Here is a 12,850-nt window from a genome sequence, read left to right on the forward strand (position 1 = left end):
ATCCTTGAAGTGGCTAAGGCAGGTCTGATTCTTGATGCCTCTCAGTGGCTTCTGGACTGGAATTCCTAGCTGCAAGCAGCCTGTATATCCTGCTGCTTCTCTCCTGCCAGGGTACTTGGAATATAGCCGGTCTGGGTGTAAACGTAACGTATATGATAGAAAAAGAGACCAAAAATTGGAATTGAATCAAAGATCACAGATCTTTTTCTCTCAGCCAGTCCAACCTGTTCTGTCTCTCTCAGCCAGTGGATGAGGATGCAATTAGCAATGCAATATTAACACTTCAGAGAAGTCGTTCACCACTTTCTCAGTTATTTGCGTAGCAAGGCCATAAATCACGATTCATCCGACAGCCATTTTTTATCACTGGCAAGTTTTATCCCAATGCCATATCTCAAGCCCAAAGGACAAATATTTCAGTCTTCAGAAAACCAAACCTGCGGGCCATGTAGAAAGAAAGAGAATGGGAAAGACCAAGGTACCACTAATACCCGAGGCCCTGGCAATGTCAGGGAATCGCTGAGGTGAGATGTGCCCAGATGATCCAAAAGGCAAACCATACCCCAAGCTGCACAGAAAGGGGAAACCCACCAGGCCCGAGCCAGTTTGGCTAGGGGGAAATCAGCTGTCAGCTGAACTCTGCACATGAGAATGGGATGCGGCAGGCAAGACACCCTAAAAGAAGCTCTGTGCCTAGTGACGTGTCACAGCTGTGGCAGATCTCTGACAAGTCAGAGGAAGGCAAGCCCCCCCCCCCCGAAGCCACAGCGGGAAAAAAAGAAAATGCTTCTTGACCACACCAATTGGCTTGTTCAGTCGAACAGACTTGCAGCAGTGGCACAAATGAGTACAATTGTGTAAATTACAAGGGGGTGCCTGCTTGCCTGCCTGCAAGACGCAGCGATGGAACCAAGCCTGCTGGGCTTAGGGGGGAAGTCGGTGCCATACTGCAGTTTCATCCTTCCCCAGCTCACCAGATTTGGAAGGGTCCAGGGACTCTCTCCCATGAACCCCTTCCTTTCCTTGCTGCTCAAAACCTGGATGCATGTTGCATCAAAGCACCAAACTGTATTTCTCCCTAATTCACCTCTGGTTCACAACCCGAGTTGCACTTTGTTCTGATGTTTGAGTGTGGGAAGGGAAGAGGGTATTAATGCATACTTCTCATTGTAAATAATTTAATTGAAATTCTGACAGGTCTGAGCAAGAAAAAAGGTTAATCTGCCTTCCAGCTCTCTTGAAATAGGGCTGCTTAATTATATGTTAGCAAAGAAACGCTACTTATCCTCCATGAATGACACTACCTTGCCCTTCCGCAAATCACAGGATGTCCGCATGGTTCTCACATAAGTGTTGATAATGCATGTATTGGACCCAATGCCTGGCATCTAGAAGTTGCTTGTGCGCTGATTTTTTTTTCTCCTCCACTTCTTCGCTTTTTGGAAAACTCCCAGAAAAACACCAACAGCAAGGGAGACTGAGAGAGTCCTGCCCTCTGTCTTTTCCCTGAATTATTTCCACTCCACACTGCAGCTGTGGGTGGGTCACTGGTATTAAATCCCTTGGCACAGTAGCATTATTATATGGGTTTTTCCTGAAGCAGGGGCTGAACCTGTTTGGGAAATGCTGTTCTGGGGACAAATCCAAACTCCTTCCAGGAATTCCAGTTATGCTAGGCTGTATGCTAAGCTATAGTCAACTACAGTGCCAAAAAAGCAGTAGGGGAGAAAGGGGCCTCCTGACCACTGGATGACCCAGTAAGAAAAGAGAAATAAAGAAAATAAACATGCACTAATGAACAAAAAGACATTGAAGGGAGTGTGAAAACAGCAGCTACTAATGAGAGTGCAGGTGTGTAAACTTGGAGGTACTTGTCCCTCACAGGTTAGGGACAGACATTACACATAAACTGGTTTAAGCAATCTGGTTTAAACCTGTAACAGAATATAAGCTCAGTGCATATAAACCAGTTTCAAAATAGCCAAAACCGATTTGAGATAAACTTGGTTGAATGTAGTATCAGACTTAACTGAGTTCAAACCGGTTTATGCAAGGTCTGTCCCAGGCCCCTTCCTGGTTTAAGTTAAACCGGAGTCCCCCAGCAATGCTCTCTGGACTGGGCTATCTGCTCCAGCCCTCTGCTCCCTAGCCGTTATTTCCCCCCTCCCACTGGTAGAGGGGGCTTATCCTGCCGCTCAGTCCCTGCGAGGGTTGGTGGTGGCAGGGTCGGCAGTGGTGGTGGTCAGGGCAGGCAGACCCTACTGTGATCCCTTGGAGGCAGAGGGGAAAATAACCCCCACCCTCCCTGCTCCCTGCTTAAGGGGCCCTGCCGGCTAGGCTCTGCCCCCACTCCCAAAGCAGTGACGGGGAAGCGACCGTGATGGGGGCTGGAGCCCTTGTCACAGTGTCCCAGAGCGTGAGCCTCTTCCCAGCAGGGGTCCGCACTGTGGGCAAGGGAAGTTGCCGCACATGAGCGGCAGTACTTGGTGGGGGGGAAAATGGCCCTCTGAGCCCCCATGCAGTCCACAGCAGCACTGACCCCTGCTTGTGGTCCCCCCGCTGGGAAGAGGCTCATGCTCCCTAGACATCAGGACAGGGGCTGCAGCCCCCATCCGGGCCCTGACCCCTTGCTGCTACAGTGGCAGGCTCAGGGCCTGATCGGAGGCTGGCCAGCAGGGCCCCTTAGGCGAGGGAGCAGGGAAGGGAGTTATCCCCCCCTCCCTCTGGCATCTGGTGGAGGGGGCAGAAGAAGGTTTGCCCCATGCAGGAAGTGAATGGGGTGGTGGCGGTAAGGGTGGGCACACCCTGTTGTGGTCCTCCAGGGGCAGTGGGGGAAATACCCCCGCTAAAGGGGGGGAATAACTCTCCTCCCTGCCCCCTTTGCCTCAGGGGCCATGGGGAAGGGAGTTATCCCCCCCTCCCTCTGGCATCTGGTGGAGGGGGCAGAAGAAGGTTTGCCCCATGCAGGAAGTGAATGGGGTGGTGGCGGTAAGGGTGGGCACACCCTGTTGTGGTCCTCCAGGGGCAGTGGGGGAAATACCCCCGCTAAAGGGGGGGAATAACTCTCCTCCCTGCCCCCTTTGCCTCAGGGGCCATGCTGGCTGGTGCTTAGCTGTGCCTTGGCTCTGCTGCTGCTGCAGCAGCAGCAAGTGGGGAGTGCCAGGGAGACCCTGGCCTGGGTCTGTGCAGGTAGGACAGGGAGGAGGGAATTAAACCCCTCTCTGGCCAGCTCACTTCGAGCTACTGCCAGAGGTGGCTATGCCCCCACAGCACAGCTTCCCTGCAGCCAAGGGCTGCTCTAGCACCCCCTCCCCCAGCTCCTGGCCTGAGCGAGTGCAGGCATGTCCCTGCATTTCCTCAGTCCAGAGGGAATGTATGTGCAGTTGCAAACTAATTCAATGTAGGCAGGGTGAACTAATCTGCAAAGATTGAATCAGTTCAGGCTCCAGCTTTTTTAATGTCTGTCCCTAGCCATAGAGACCTAAGGGAGAGTGAATAACATATGGTGCCTCTACCTGTTAAGGGCAAGCTTTGCTAAGTTGGACTGATTGTTAATCAGATCAACTGATGTGCTGCCTGACAACAATAAACCTTTCTTTTTGAGCTTTCATTATCAAACACATATCCAAGCTATGTTTTCTGCGTCACCTTAGGGATCTGGAAGACAGCTTGCTAGTGTCAGCCTTCCAGACCATACAGACTTCAGCAGTCTGTATATCAAAAAGCAACAGCAACCAGATACTATTGGAGAAACCACTCTGCACACCTCAGAACAACATTCCTGAGCATAACCAGGATTGCTATTGACTTCCAACCATCAGCATGCTCTTGAAAACAGACACCTGACCACTGATGGAAGATGCCAGATGAGCGGTCACAAGGAATTTCCCAGCTGCCCTTTCTCCCAGTACCTGCTTGGCTGGATGCACATATGCCAGTGGTCCCACACTTTGAGATTTTCAGCTTTTTCTTACTTTTCACAGTCACATATAGATTTTAATGAGCTTTCTATTGCCTCCTGCTGGGATCTTGCAGAGTACAAGGATGAGACAACACAGGTCCTCCTGCACAGTCACAGAGCAAGTTCTGGGAGGGACCACACTGTGAGGCTGCCTTATCTGCTGTCTTCCCAGGGGCAGAAGAAGAGTGCTGACAGCCTTTCTAGAGCAGCAAGCCCAGAAGCAGAATATAAAAAACCTGAATAACCCTTCTGACCCCTCCATCCTCATCATACATTGGCCGTACTGTGCAAGAAGCCATGTCCTGGGAGACATGCTCTTCATGCCTTTCCTCCTTTTGTCAAGGGGAAACCAGAAATCAAGGATCCTCTCTAGCGAATATTCTCCACCCTTCCCCCCGGAACACACTGGGGCAAGGTGGCCAGCAGTCACTTCCAACAGGGTGGGGCTCTGCATGTTACAAGGGTTCCTGTGGCAGCACACAACTAGGCTGATGTCCCTGTCCTCCTACATCCTTTGCAGGTAGAAGTCTCAACACTACATGAGCCAACCCTCACCATGAGCCCCTGAAAGGCCCGAACGAGCAGGGAAAATAAAGCCATCAGGACTTGGGTAAAACTCATGGGAAGAGCCCTTGAATAGGAAACCATTCCCAGCTGAGACAGCATAGATGAGAACCTGTTCTGCTTCCCTCGGGGCACATGGCACACTGGATGGTGAGAACCACTCCTTGTGGTCAAAAGCACTGCTCTGGCTTACATGTCCACATCCTGTGTCCCCCTCAGACCTGTGAGCTGCATGGGACAGACACAGGCTTCCCAGCCTGCAGGCACTAGGAAAGATTCCCATGGCTGCAGCACCCCATGCTCTCGGCCATGGTATAGACTTGGGGATTGGTTGCTCTTACACTGTCCTCTGCAGGCCGGGAGCAGTACTGCCTGCCAAGCTGTACTGCTGGTTGCTAAAGAGACTGCGGGCCAAGACAGCCCCCCTCCAGTTGCAAGTGGTGCTCAACCTCAGCCCCACAAGCTACATCTGGCCTGCCATGCTGAGTCACCTGGCCTGTGGGGCTCCCTGCAAGTCTGGACATTTGGCAATTAAGACTAACACCACTCCCCCGCTGTCAAATTTCTGAGACTTTGGGCCAGATGGCAGTGCCAATCCAGCACTTATGGAGCCAGGACAGCAGGCAGGATGTGCCTCAAATCCAGGCCACAGGGCAGACCCATGCCAACCCCCTGTCTTCAGCAAGGCTAATCAGAAAGGGACGCGAGTGCAACTGAGCCAGTTCCATCCACAAATATAAAATCAGTGTTACACAGACAGCGCTGGCAAGGATGTATGGTAGTAGCGCCCCACTTCTCCCCTCCCGTGGGACAGCCTGCTCTGGAGACAAAGCCCTAAGCACATTCCTCCAGCTCCCAGGGCCAGAACCCCATGGCTTAGTACAGGCACTTTGCTGGACTGCAGAAGTCTGGCCAGGGCACAGGACCTACTCCAGCTGGAGCACTCAGACTAGCCTGCCCCTGCCACTGGAATTTAGGGCTGGAATATGCAGTGACTGTCCTCCTTCTCAGCTCAAGAAGAAAGTGTTTATACCACTGTGGTCCATTCCCAGGCTCACTCTTAGATATGCAACTTAACCTGAAGTGCACAGGAGTGAGGAGTCTCTCTAAGGACAGCCAGGGTCACCCCATCTATCCCAGGGTTCAATCTCCACACAATGGCTTCTTTTGCTACAGGTTTCATCCACATGCTATTCAGGGCAAGTTCTCACTGAAAAGTCAGGTCAGACCTGAAGTATAGAAGAGCAATGGGAACGTGTTACTCCAGAGGATGAAGAAGCACAAGTAGCATAACCTGCTTCAAAGAGGAGTTAGGGACACCCCAGTCCCCATTGCCTCCCTGTTACTGGCAGCATGTTTGGGGAAGACCAGCACTGAGCTTTCAGTTGGCCTGCTTTTGAAGGGAATGTAAGGAAGTGTGACTGGGAACAAGTAGTCCTCAATTAGCAGCCTTTACACTGGAAGAAGTCAAAACATCCACAACAGTAAGAGAAAAATGCTGTAGTTTTGTCCACTTTAGTAAAAAACCCACCTGCTTAGGAAATAATATCTAGCATTTCCCCTATAACTACTCATCCAACACAGCCAGGTCCCCATAATATTTATGACTGCAGAAAGTCAAGTGCTGACATCTCCAATAAGGAAGCCAAAACATACAACAGAAAATCAGGGCAACTCTGTGATGCCAACTCTGATATGAATTCAGTGATCATCTCTTAAAGCTAGTGGCCATTTTTTGGATTTGGAGTTTGACTAACAGGAATGTTTGTCCTGTATTTCCTTCCATCCATGAAAACTGGAAGATAACTTGTATTGCTGAGACTAGTATTCCCTTTGTCGCCCAAAACACAGGAAATAGTTCTCCCTCTGGTCTAGGCTAACCAATTTGAATCAACATGCTATACAACAGTTCCTAAATGCTAGGCTCTGACAAGCAACAGAGCACATTAACACACCCTGCCACCCCGAAAGGAAAGATGAGCATGCCATGAAGATTGTCCTATATTGCACAGGATAGAAGGGAGCTACTCGAGTCTGCTGTGGGCTTCAGTTTACAAATTTAAAGGCAGGAAAGGATGACATTTTGCAGGAAGAGAAGTTAACAGAGAAGCTTTGCATACAGAGATACACACCTCTAACATCCATAGCCACTTCTTAGGTCATGGAATGGGTAGGCAGTGTCCCCAGCATATGTTCCCCAACCCTGTGGCCATACTTCAGACCATCACCATAGAGAAAGGATGAATTCATGTACCCTGTGGTTTGAACTATGGCTTCAATAGCTCCATTTTGGTAGAAGAGGAAGTCCCAGACAATCATAGTTGGTCACAGTGGCAATAGACTGAATGACCAGGGGAGAGTTAGACCCCCATAGTACATGGACTGCAAGTTCAAGTAATGACACTTCAGAGGAGACTCAATGGTCAGCTCACATATACAAAAGACATTCTCTAGTTTTGTAGGGGTCATGGTCTTGGATAAGTGCATGCCCAGATAGGTAGCTGATGGTAGAAAGTCAACCCCCTGGACTAATGAGAAAATCTCCCAATGCCAAAGCTCCCATCTGTGTCCCAGGTCAACATCCCTCCAGCACAGTTGGACCCGTAGACAGTCAAGACATCCTGGACACCGATTTCATAGGCAACCCTCTCCCACTTAAACCTGATGTCAAACAGCTGCATCCCTGTGTTCATGCTCATCACAACAGCAAAGCTCCAGGCCTGGTAAAGGATTTGGTTATTTTCAATGGGGTAGCAGGGACCACAGGGCTTATACTGCAAAAGGGAATGGTGCTGCAGGGGTTGTTCTGGGGCTCATGGAGGAAAATCCTCCATCTAGAGGGGCTCGCTGAACCCTCTCAACTGTCACATAGCCTTGCTTGAACTCATTTTCCAGCTGGGCCATAACCCTATAGTACATACAGTGGGTTATAGAACACTTTGCTCACTGGGACGTGTCCCGGCTGCTGTGATCCACCGGCACCTGCAGCTCCACCGGGTGCAGGAAGAAGCTGCTCACATTCTGGAACAAGACAAAACAGATGTTACAATCGATGCACTGGAACCCACACACGATATTGTTGCTGTTGTAATCCTGTTTTAGGAAAGCCGAGGCCATGAGGAATGCGACCATCTGCAGAAAGTTTGCAAACTGCTCATACTCATTGCCTAGCACTGGTCTGTGGTAGTATGGGAGCTCCTCTCCATATTTCCCCATGGTGATGTCGCAGTGAGTTGTTGGGATGGGCAGAGGGCCCATCACATACTCTGTGATATTTGGGTCTGGTTGGTTTTCAAACTACACCACAGCCAGTGCCTGCCATGGGGGCGACCTCCCTCTTGATCCAAGAATTGCAGCACCTCTGCCTTGGTGGGGAGCTGCACCGTCAATGTAATAAATGCAGCTGTCAGAAGGGTTTGGCATCTATCAGCAGCATCCCAAGGTTTTCCTGCAGGTACCTCACCACTTGCACCATTTCTTTTGGAATAGGATCAGCAAACACCAGGCTGTGGCCCCTGGGCTTTTCCTTCTGGATGCTTGGGGGCTGAGAATCACAGATGGTTTATTCTTCTCCTTGAGTCAGCAGCATACAAACTAAAGCTAAAATGGTGGCAAGAACCAAAGCCAGGAGGATGAAGAGTTTTCAGGTTCATGTTTGCTGTAGTGGCTGGTTTTCTTTTTTATGTGCTTGTGTGACAAAGGTGTTTAGCAGAATTTGCAGATTTGTAGGAGTCTGACAGGACCACGCTGTGAGTGCTTCTGATGGCCTCAAACGTGCGACCTCTAGCCTGTCAACCATGCACCTTAGGGCCTGTACCACTCCAGCCCCGCTGCAGTGGTGGAAATAGAGGACATCACAAGGCCTCCAGAGTCTGCCTGTTTCAGCTGCAGTTGGGTTAATTATTACAGGAAATAAGGAGAGGCTGGGGGAGGAGACCTGAAATTTGTAGTAAGTAGACTGGACAGATCTTCATCATCTGCCCTCTTATCCCTCTGCATGTTCTTCAAAGAGAAATGAACCCGAGACTACTGGAGCTACAGGATCCCTGACACTATAAACCAGGCTAAGAGTAGGCTCTATTGCTCATTTATTCAGACCAATGTCCTGAGGCTGCCTGCAAAGATAGGACGCAAGTATTCAGCATTAGGTGGAGGAAATGATGACAAACCTTTAAGAGGGCAATGAATTGAAGTCATGCCACAGAATTTCTGGCTTACTGTACCTGGTGTACAACATGGCTTCCCTTTGCAGACACTCCCCACACCTCTGACAGTTCAGATTTCAGTGTGGAGAGATCTTGCTTTTCAGAAGTTGTGCCCAAAAAACTTACCCTGCTTACCAAGAAAGGATTTTGCTGCCTCTGGGTGAAAGACTAAAGCCCAGGGATGCAGCAAGTCTGGCAGAGGAACTTAGGCAGGCCATTGAACTTTTGTGTACCCTCAGGCCTTGACTACATGAAGAAAGTGGGTGCCAGTATGTCTGTCCACATGTAATTACAGTGGTGCAGTCATCTCCTGTAAACACAAGCCAGCACACCCTTACCCCATGTAACCTCTGCCTTGTGCTTGGCAGGTGCCTGCTCTGGCATTACAGTAACCACTACTAAAATTTAACATAAGCTAAGCCCAGTCTCCTTGGTGCAGCTCCAGGAGTCAGCATGTCATTGCTGTTAACAGAGAGCTGTCACTGAGATGAAGAGGAGGTGTGAGATCTGTGTCCGAATGCCAAGCCTGCTCCAGTGCAGATGCCAAGTGTCTCTTCATTGCACCCTTTCTGCAGACAGATTTCATGGAAGGAACTTCAAAGTTGCAACCTTCTCCCTGTATACTAACCTGGTTCCTTGGCATCTTGCTGGGTTACAAATAAATCATGACATACACACAAGAAATTTGGGACCTGCCCACTGATGCAATACGTACATTTCTGAGGTTTGCAGTAACATGAATACAGGTTTAAAGGAAAGCACCTAATTATTTCAGCCATCAGGTGGTGCTCCCTGGCATAGCGCAACAAACCCACTCTGAATGATGCTCATCATTCTTTCCATTCAGGTGCTGCTGAATGGAAAACACAGCTGTGCTTCTAGCAGAAACAGGAGTCCACTATGATGGCTTGAGACCTGAACTACAAACGTTTCCAGAGCAGACAGGAGGCAGTAGATAGGGCTGCTCAAGCGAACTAATTCCACAACACAGGGCAGGAGCAGCATCACTTCACTTTACACTGGAGAACCTGAGACACAGAAGGGGATTTCCTTTGAGATCTGGAGGAAGTGCCACGTTTAGAGCAAGGAAACCTTTGGCTCCAAAACTCACTTTTCAAAACTAGGCTGCCCCTCCCCTGTCTGCCTAGACACCTCTGGCCAAATGCCACAGGCAGGATAGAGGCCACAAAAATGCACACATTTTCAAGCTGCCGCTTTTTCCTGAGCTGACTGGTGTTTAATCCTGGGTTTTGGGATTTTGCTGGACTCACTTTGATAAGTCGACATATGTATAAAAATTACAGTGGGAGACAAGGATGAGAGAATTTGAAAACATGGGATTCTGCTGCCCGTTAGCCAGAGTTCTGTAGATTACAAGGTCAAACTTTACCACTGCTCTACACATCACCAATACACTGGCAGAAATTAGAGATGGAGGCACAGAGATATGCCTTATCAACCAAGACACATACCTCCAACATCCAAGTCCACTTTGTAGTTCATGGAATGGGTGTGCAGTGTCCCCAGCGTGTGTTCCCCAACCCTGTGGCCATACTCCAGACCATCACCGTAGAGAAAGGAAGAACTCATATACCCTGTGGCCTGGACTTTGGCTTCAATAGCTCCGTTCTGGTAGAAGAGGAAGTCCCAGACATAGTCATAGTTGCCCACAGTGGCAATGGATCTAATGACCAGCGCAGAGTTAGTCAAGCCCCCATAGTACATGGACTGCAAGTTTGAGTAATGGCGCCTCAAAGGAGACTTGGAGTTCAGCTCAAACACACAGAGAGAGTTCTTATTAATGCTAGGCGTCTGTGACTGAACCAAGTAGGGCACATCCAGATAGGTGGCTGAATAAGGACAATCGACACCCTGGACTAATGGGAAACTGAATCTCCCTATGCCAAAACTCCCATCCATGTACCTGATTGTCATCCCACCAGGGCAGTTGGAGCCATAGATGGACATGGCTTCCTGGACACTGATTTCATAGACAATCCTCTCCCCCTTAAACCTGATGTCAAACAGCCGCATCCCTGTGTTCACGCTCATCCCAAAAGCAAAGCTCCAAGCCTGGTAAATGACTTCATTGTTTTCAATGTGGTAGCGAGGACCATGAGGCTCATACTGCAAAGGGAATGGTGCCGCAGGGGCTGCTCTGGGCCTCATGGAAGAAAATCCTCCATCTAGAGGGGCTTGTTGAATTTTGTCCACTGTCACGTGGCCTTGCTTGAACTCATTTTCCAGCTGGGCCATATCCCCATAGTACTGGCCATTATAGAACACTTTGCTCACCCTCCACTGGGACAAGTCCAGGCTGCTGTGGTCCACCAGTACCTCCAGCCCCACCGGGTGCAGGAAGAAGCCGCTCACATTCTGGAACAAGACAAACCACGTGTTGCGATCAGTAGACTGGAACCCCCGCGGGGCTGAGGTCATGACTGCTAAATTGGTACGATCATAATTAAAAGTCTGACTCATAAATGTTGGTGCCATGGGGAACACTGTCTCCCTTAGGAGCCCTGCAATCTGCTTGTACTCAACAGCTAGCACTGGTCTGCGGTAGTATGGGAGCTTCTCTCCATATTTCTCCAAAGTAACGTCGCGGTGAGTCGTTGGGATGGGCAAAGGGCCCACCACATACTCCGTGATGTTTGGGTCTGGTTGGTTTCCAAAGTACACCACAGCCAGCGCCTGCCGTGGGGGGTGGCCTCCCCCTTGATCCAAGAACTGCAGCACCTCTGCCTTGGCGGGGAGTTGCACATCAATGTAATAAATGCAGTTGTCAGAAGGGTTTGCTTGAGAGGCATCTACCAGTGGCACCCCAAGGTTTTCCTGTAGATACTTCACCACTTGCACCATTTCTTCTGGAGTCAGATCAGCAAACACCAAGCTGAAGCCCCTGGGCTTTTCCTTCTGGCTTCTCAGAGGCTGGGACTTGCAGTTGGTTGGTTTTTCTCCTCGAGTCAACAGCACACAAATTAAAGCTAAAACGGTGGCAAGAGCCAAAGCCAGGAGGATGAGGACAATTTTTAGGTTCATGTTTGCTGCAGCGGTGAAAACAGAGGATGCCACGAGGTTTCCAGAGCAGCTTCCAGGGGAGGGTTCCCTGTTGCAGTATGCCTGTTTCAACTGCAGTTGGATTGATTATTACTGGAACTATGAAGAGAGGCTGGAGGAGGAGACCTGATGTCTGCGGTGACCAGAAAGGGCAGATCTCCACACCCCGGCTATCCAGCCTGCTGTGTATCCCTCCAAAAGCAATGCACTGAGAAAGCTCCTGGAGATGCCTGTGACTCATTAGACAAATTTCACATAATTTCTGTTGCTTTTTCTATCCACCCAACTTCCTGAGGCTGCCTGTAAAAGCTGGGATCATGCATCAAGTGGAGGAGCAGGTCAAGCATGCAACACACTGTGAGCTGCTGTCTCACAGGAGAATTTCATGTCTTCACAACTTGTGGAATGTGTGTTATGTCTTAGGCTCCTTCTCTGTAAACATGCTCCCTGGCTTCGTGGTTTTGGATCCTAGGCTGAGTTCCTCTTTGTTTCACCTTTCACGTGGAAACTTTTCCTGAAAAATATAGCAGCGGCAGCAGTAGTTTGGCACCTATGGCCCAATCTAATTGGGAATCAGGCTCAGGCCTCCAATCACAGCAAGTACTCAGCACTTGAGTAGTGGCAGGACATAGCCAGTAACCATCAACTTTCACCAGCCCATGCCCTCTGGTCAGACAGACTGGGATCATTAACCTTGCTGTTGGCCCTGGGCCAAGAAATCTCCTCCAAAATTCTGTGGGTCATAGGTTATGACTAGTTTTCTTACTAACTTTGGTCAAATAATGCACTTATTGGTCTCCCTACACCTCCCAAAAGCACCTGGCATCACAGCATAGCATGAAGGTAGGCAAAGCAGACACACCACAGGATTCAGCACCCTGTCCAAATACAGGACTTAAGTTTGGGGTGAATAAGCCCCTTAGCTGACTCCTGCCTGACTTCTAATCTGCACTGAAAAAAAACACACACAAGCCTGAGAGGCTCCAAGGTGGAGATACAAACCAAAATTTCCAGCCCTACTGCCAGCATCACAATCATTGTTTTTCTGGCATGAACAGGC

The 12,850-nt window shown here is 49.6% G+C and overlaps 1 protein-coding gene and 1 pseudogene across 1 annotated transcript; both read right to left on the minus strand.

Moving 5' to 3' along the window:
- Positions 1-6,575: 6,575 nt before the first annotated feature.
- Positions 6,576-8,178, minus strand: LOC112549833 (annotated as a pseudogene).
- Positions 8,179-10,185: 2,007 nt separating this feature from the next.
- LOC102370538 (retina-specific copper amine oxidase) lies at positions 10,186-11,772 on the minus strand. The gene has a single exon (XM_025200738.1). The coding sequence runs from the start codon at positions 11,770-11,772 to the stop codon at positions 10,186-10,188; it is 1,587 nt and encodes a 528-aa protein (XP_025056523.1).
- Between the last annotated feature and the right edge of the window lie 1,078 nt (positions 11,773-12,850).

This window comes from Alligator sinensis, unplaced genomic scaffold, assembly GCF_000455745.1.
Source record: "Alligator sinensis unplaced genomic scaffold, ASM45574v1 scaffold161_1, whole genome shotgun sequence".
Lineage (NCBI taxonomy): Eukaryota > Metazoa > Chordata > Crocodylia > Alligatoridae > Alligator > Alligator sinensis.

Bases quoted from the DNA above. Each gene is read 5' to 3' on its own strand.
- LOC102370538 (XM_025200738.1), bottom strand. From the start codon at position 11,772: ATGAACCTAAAAATTGTCCTCATCCTCCTGGCTTTGGCTCTTGCCACC.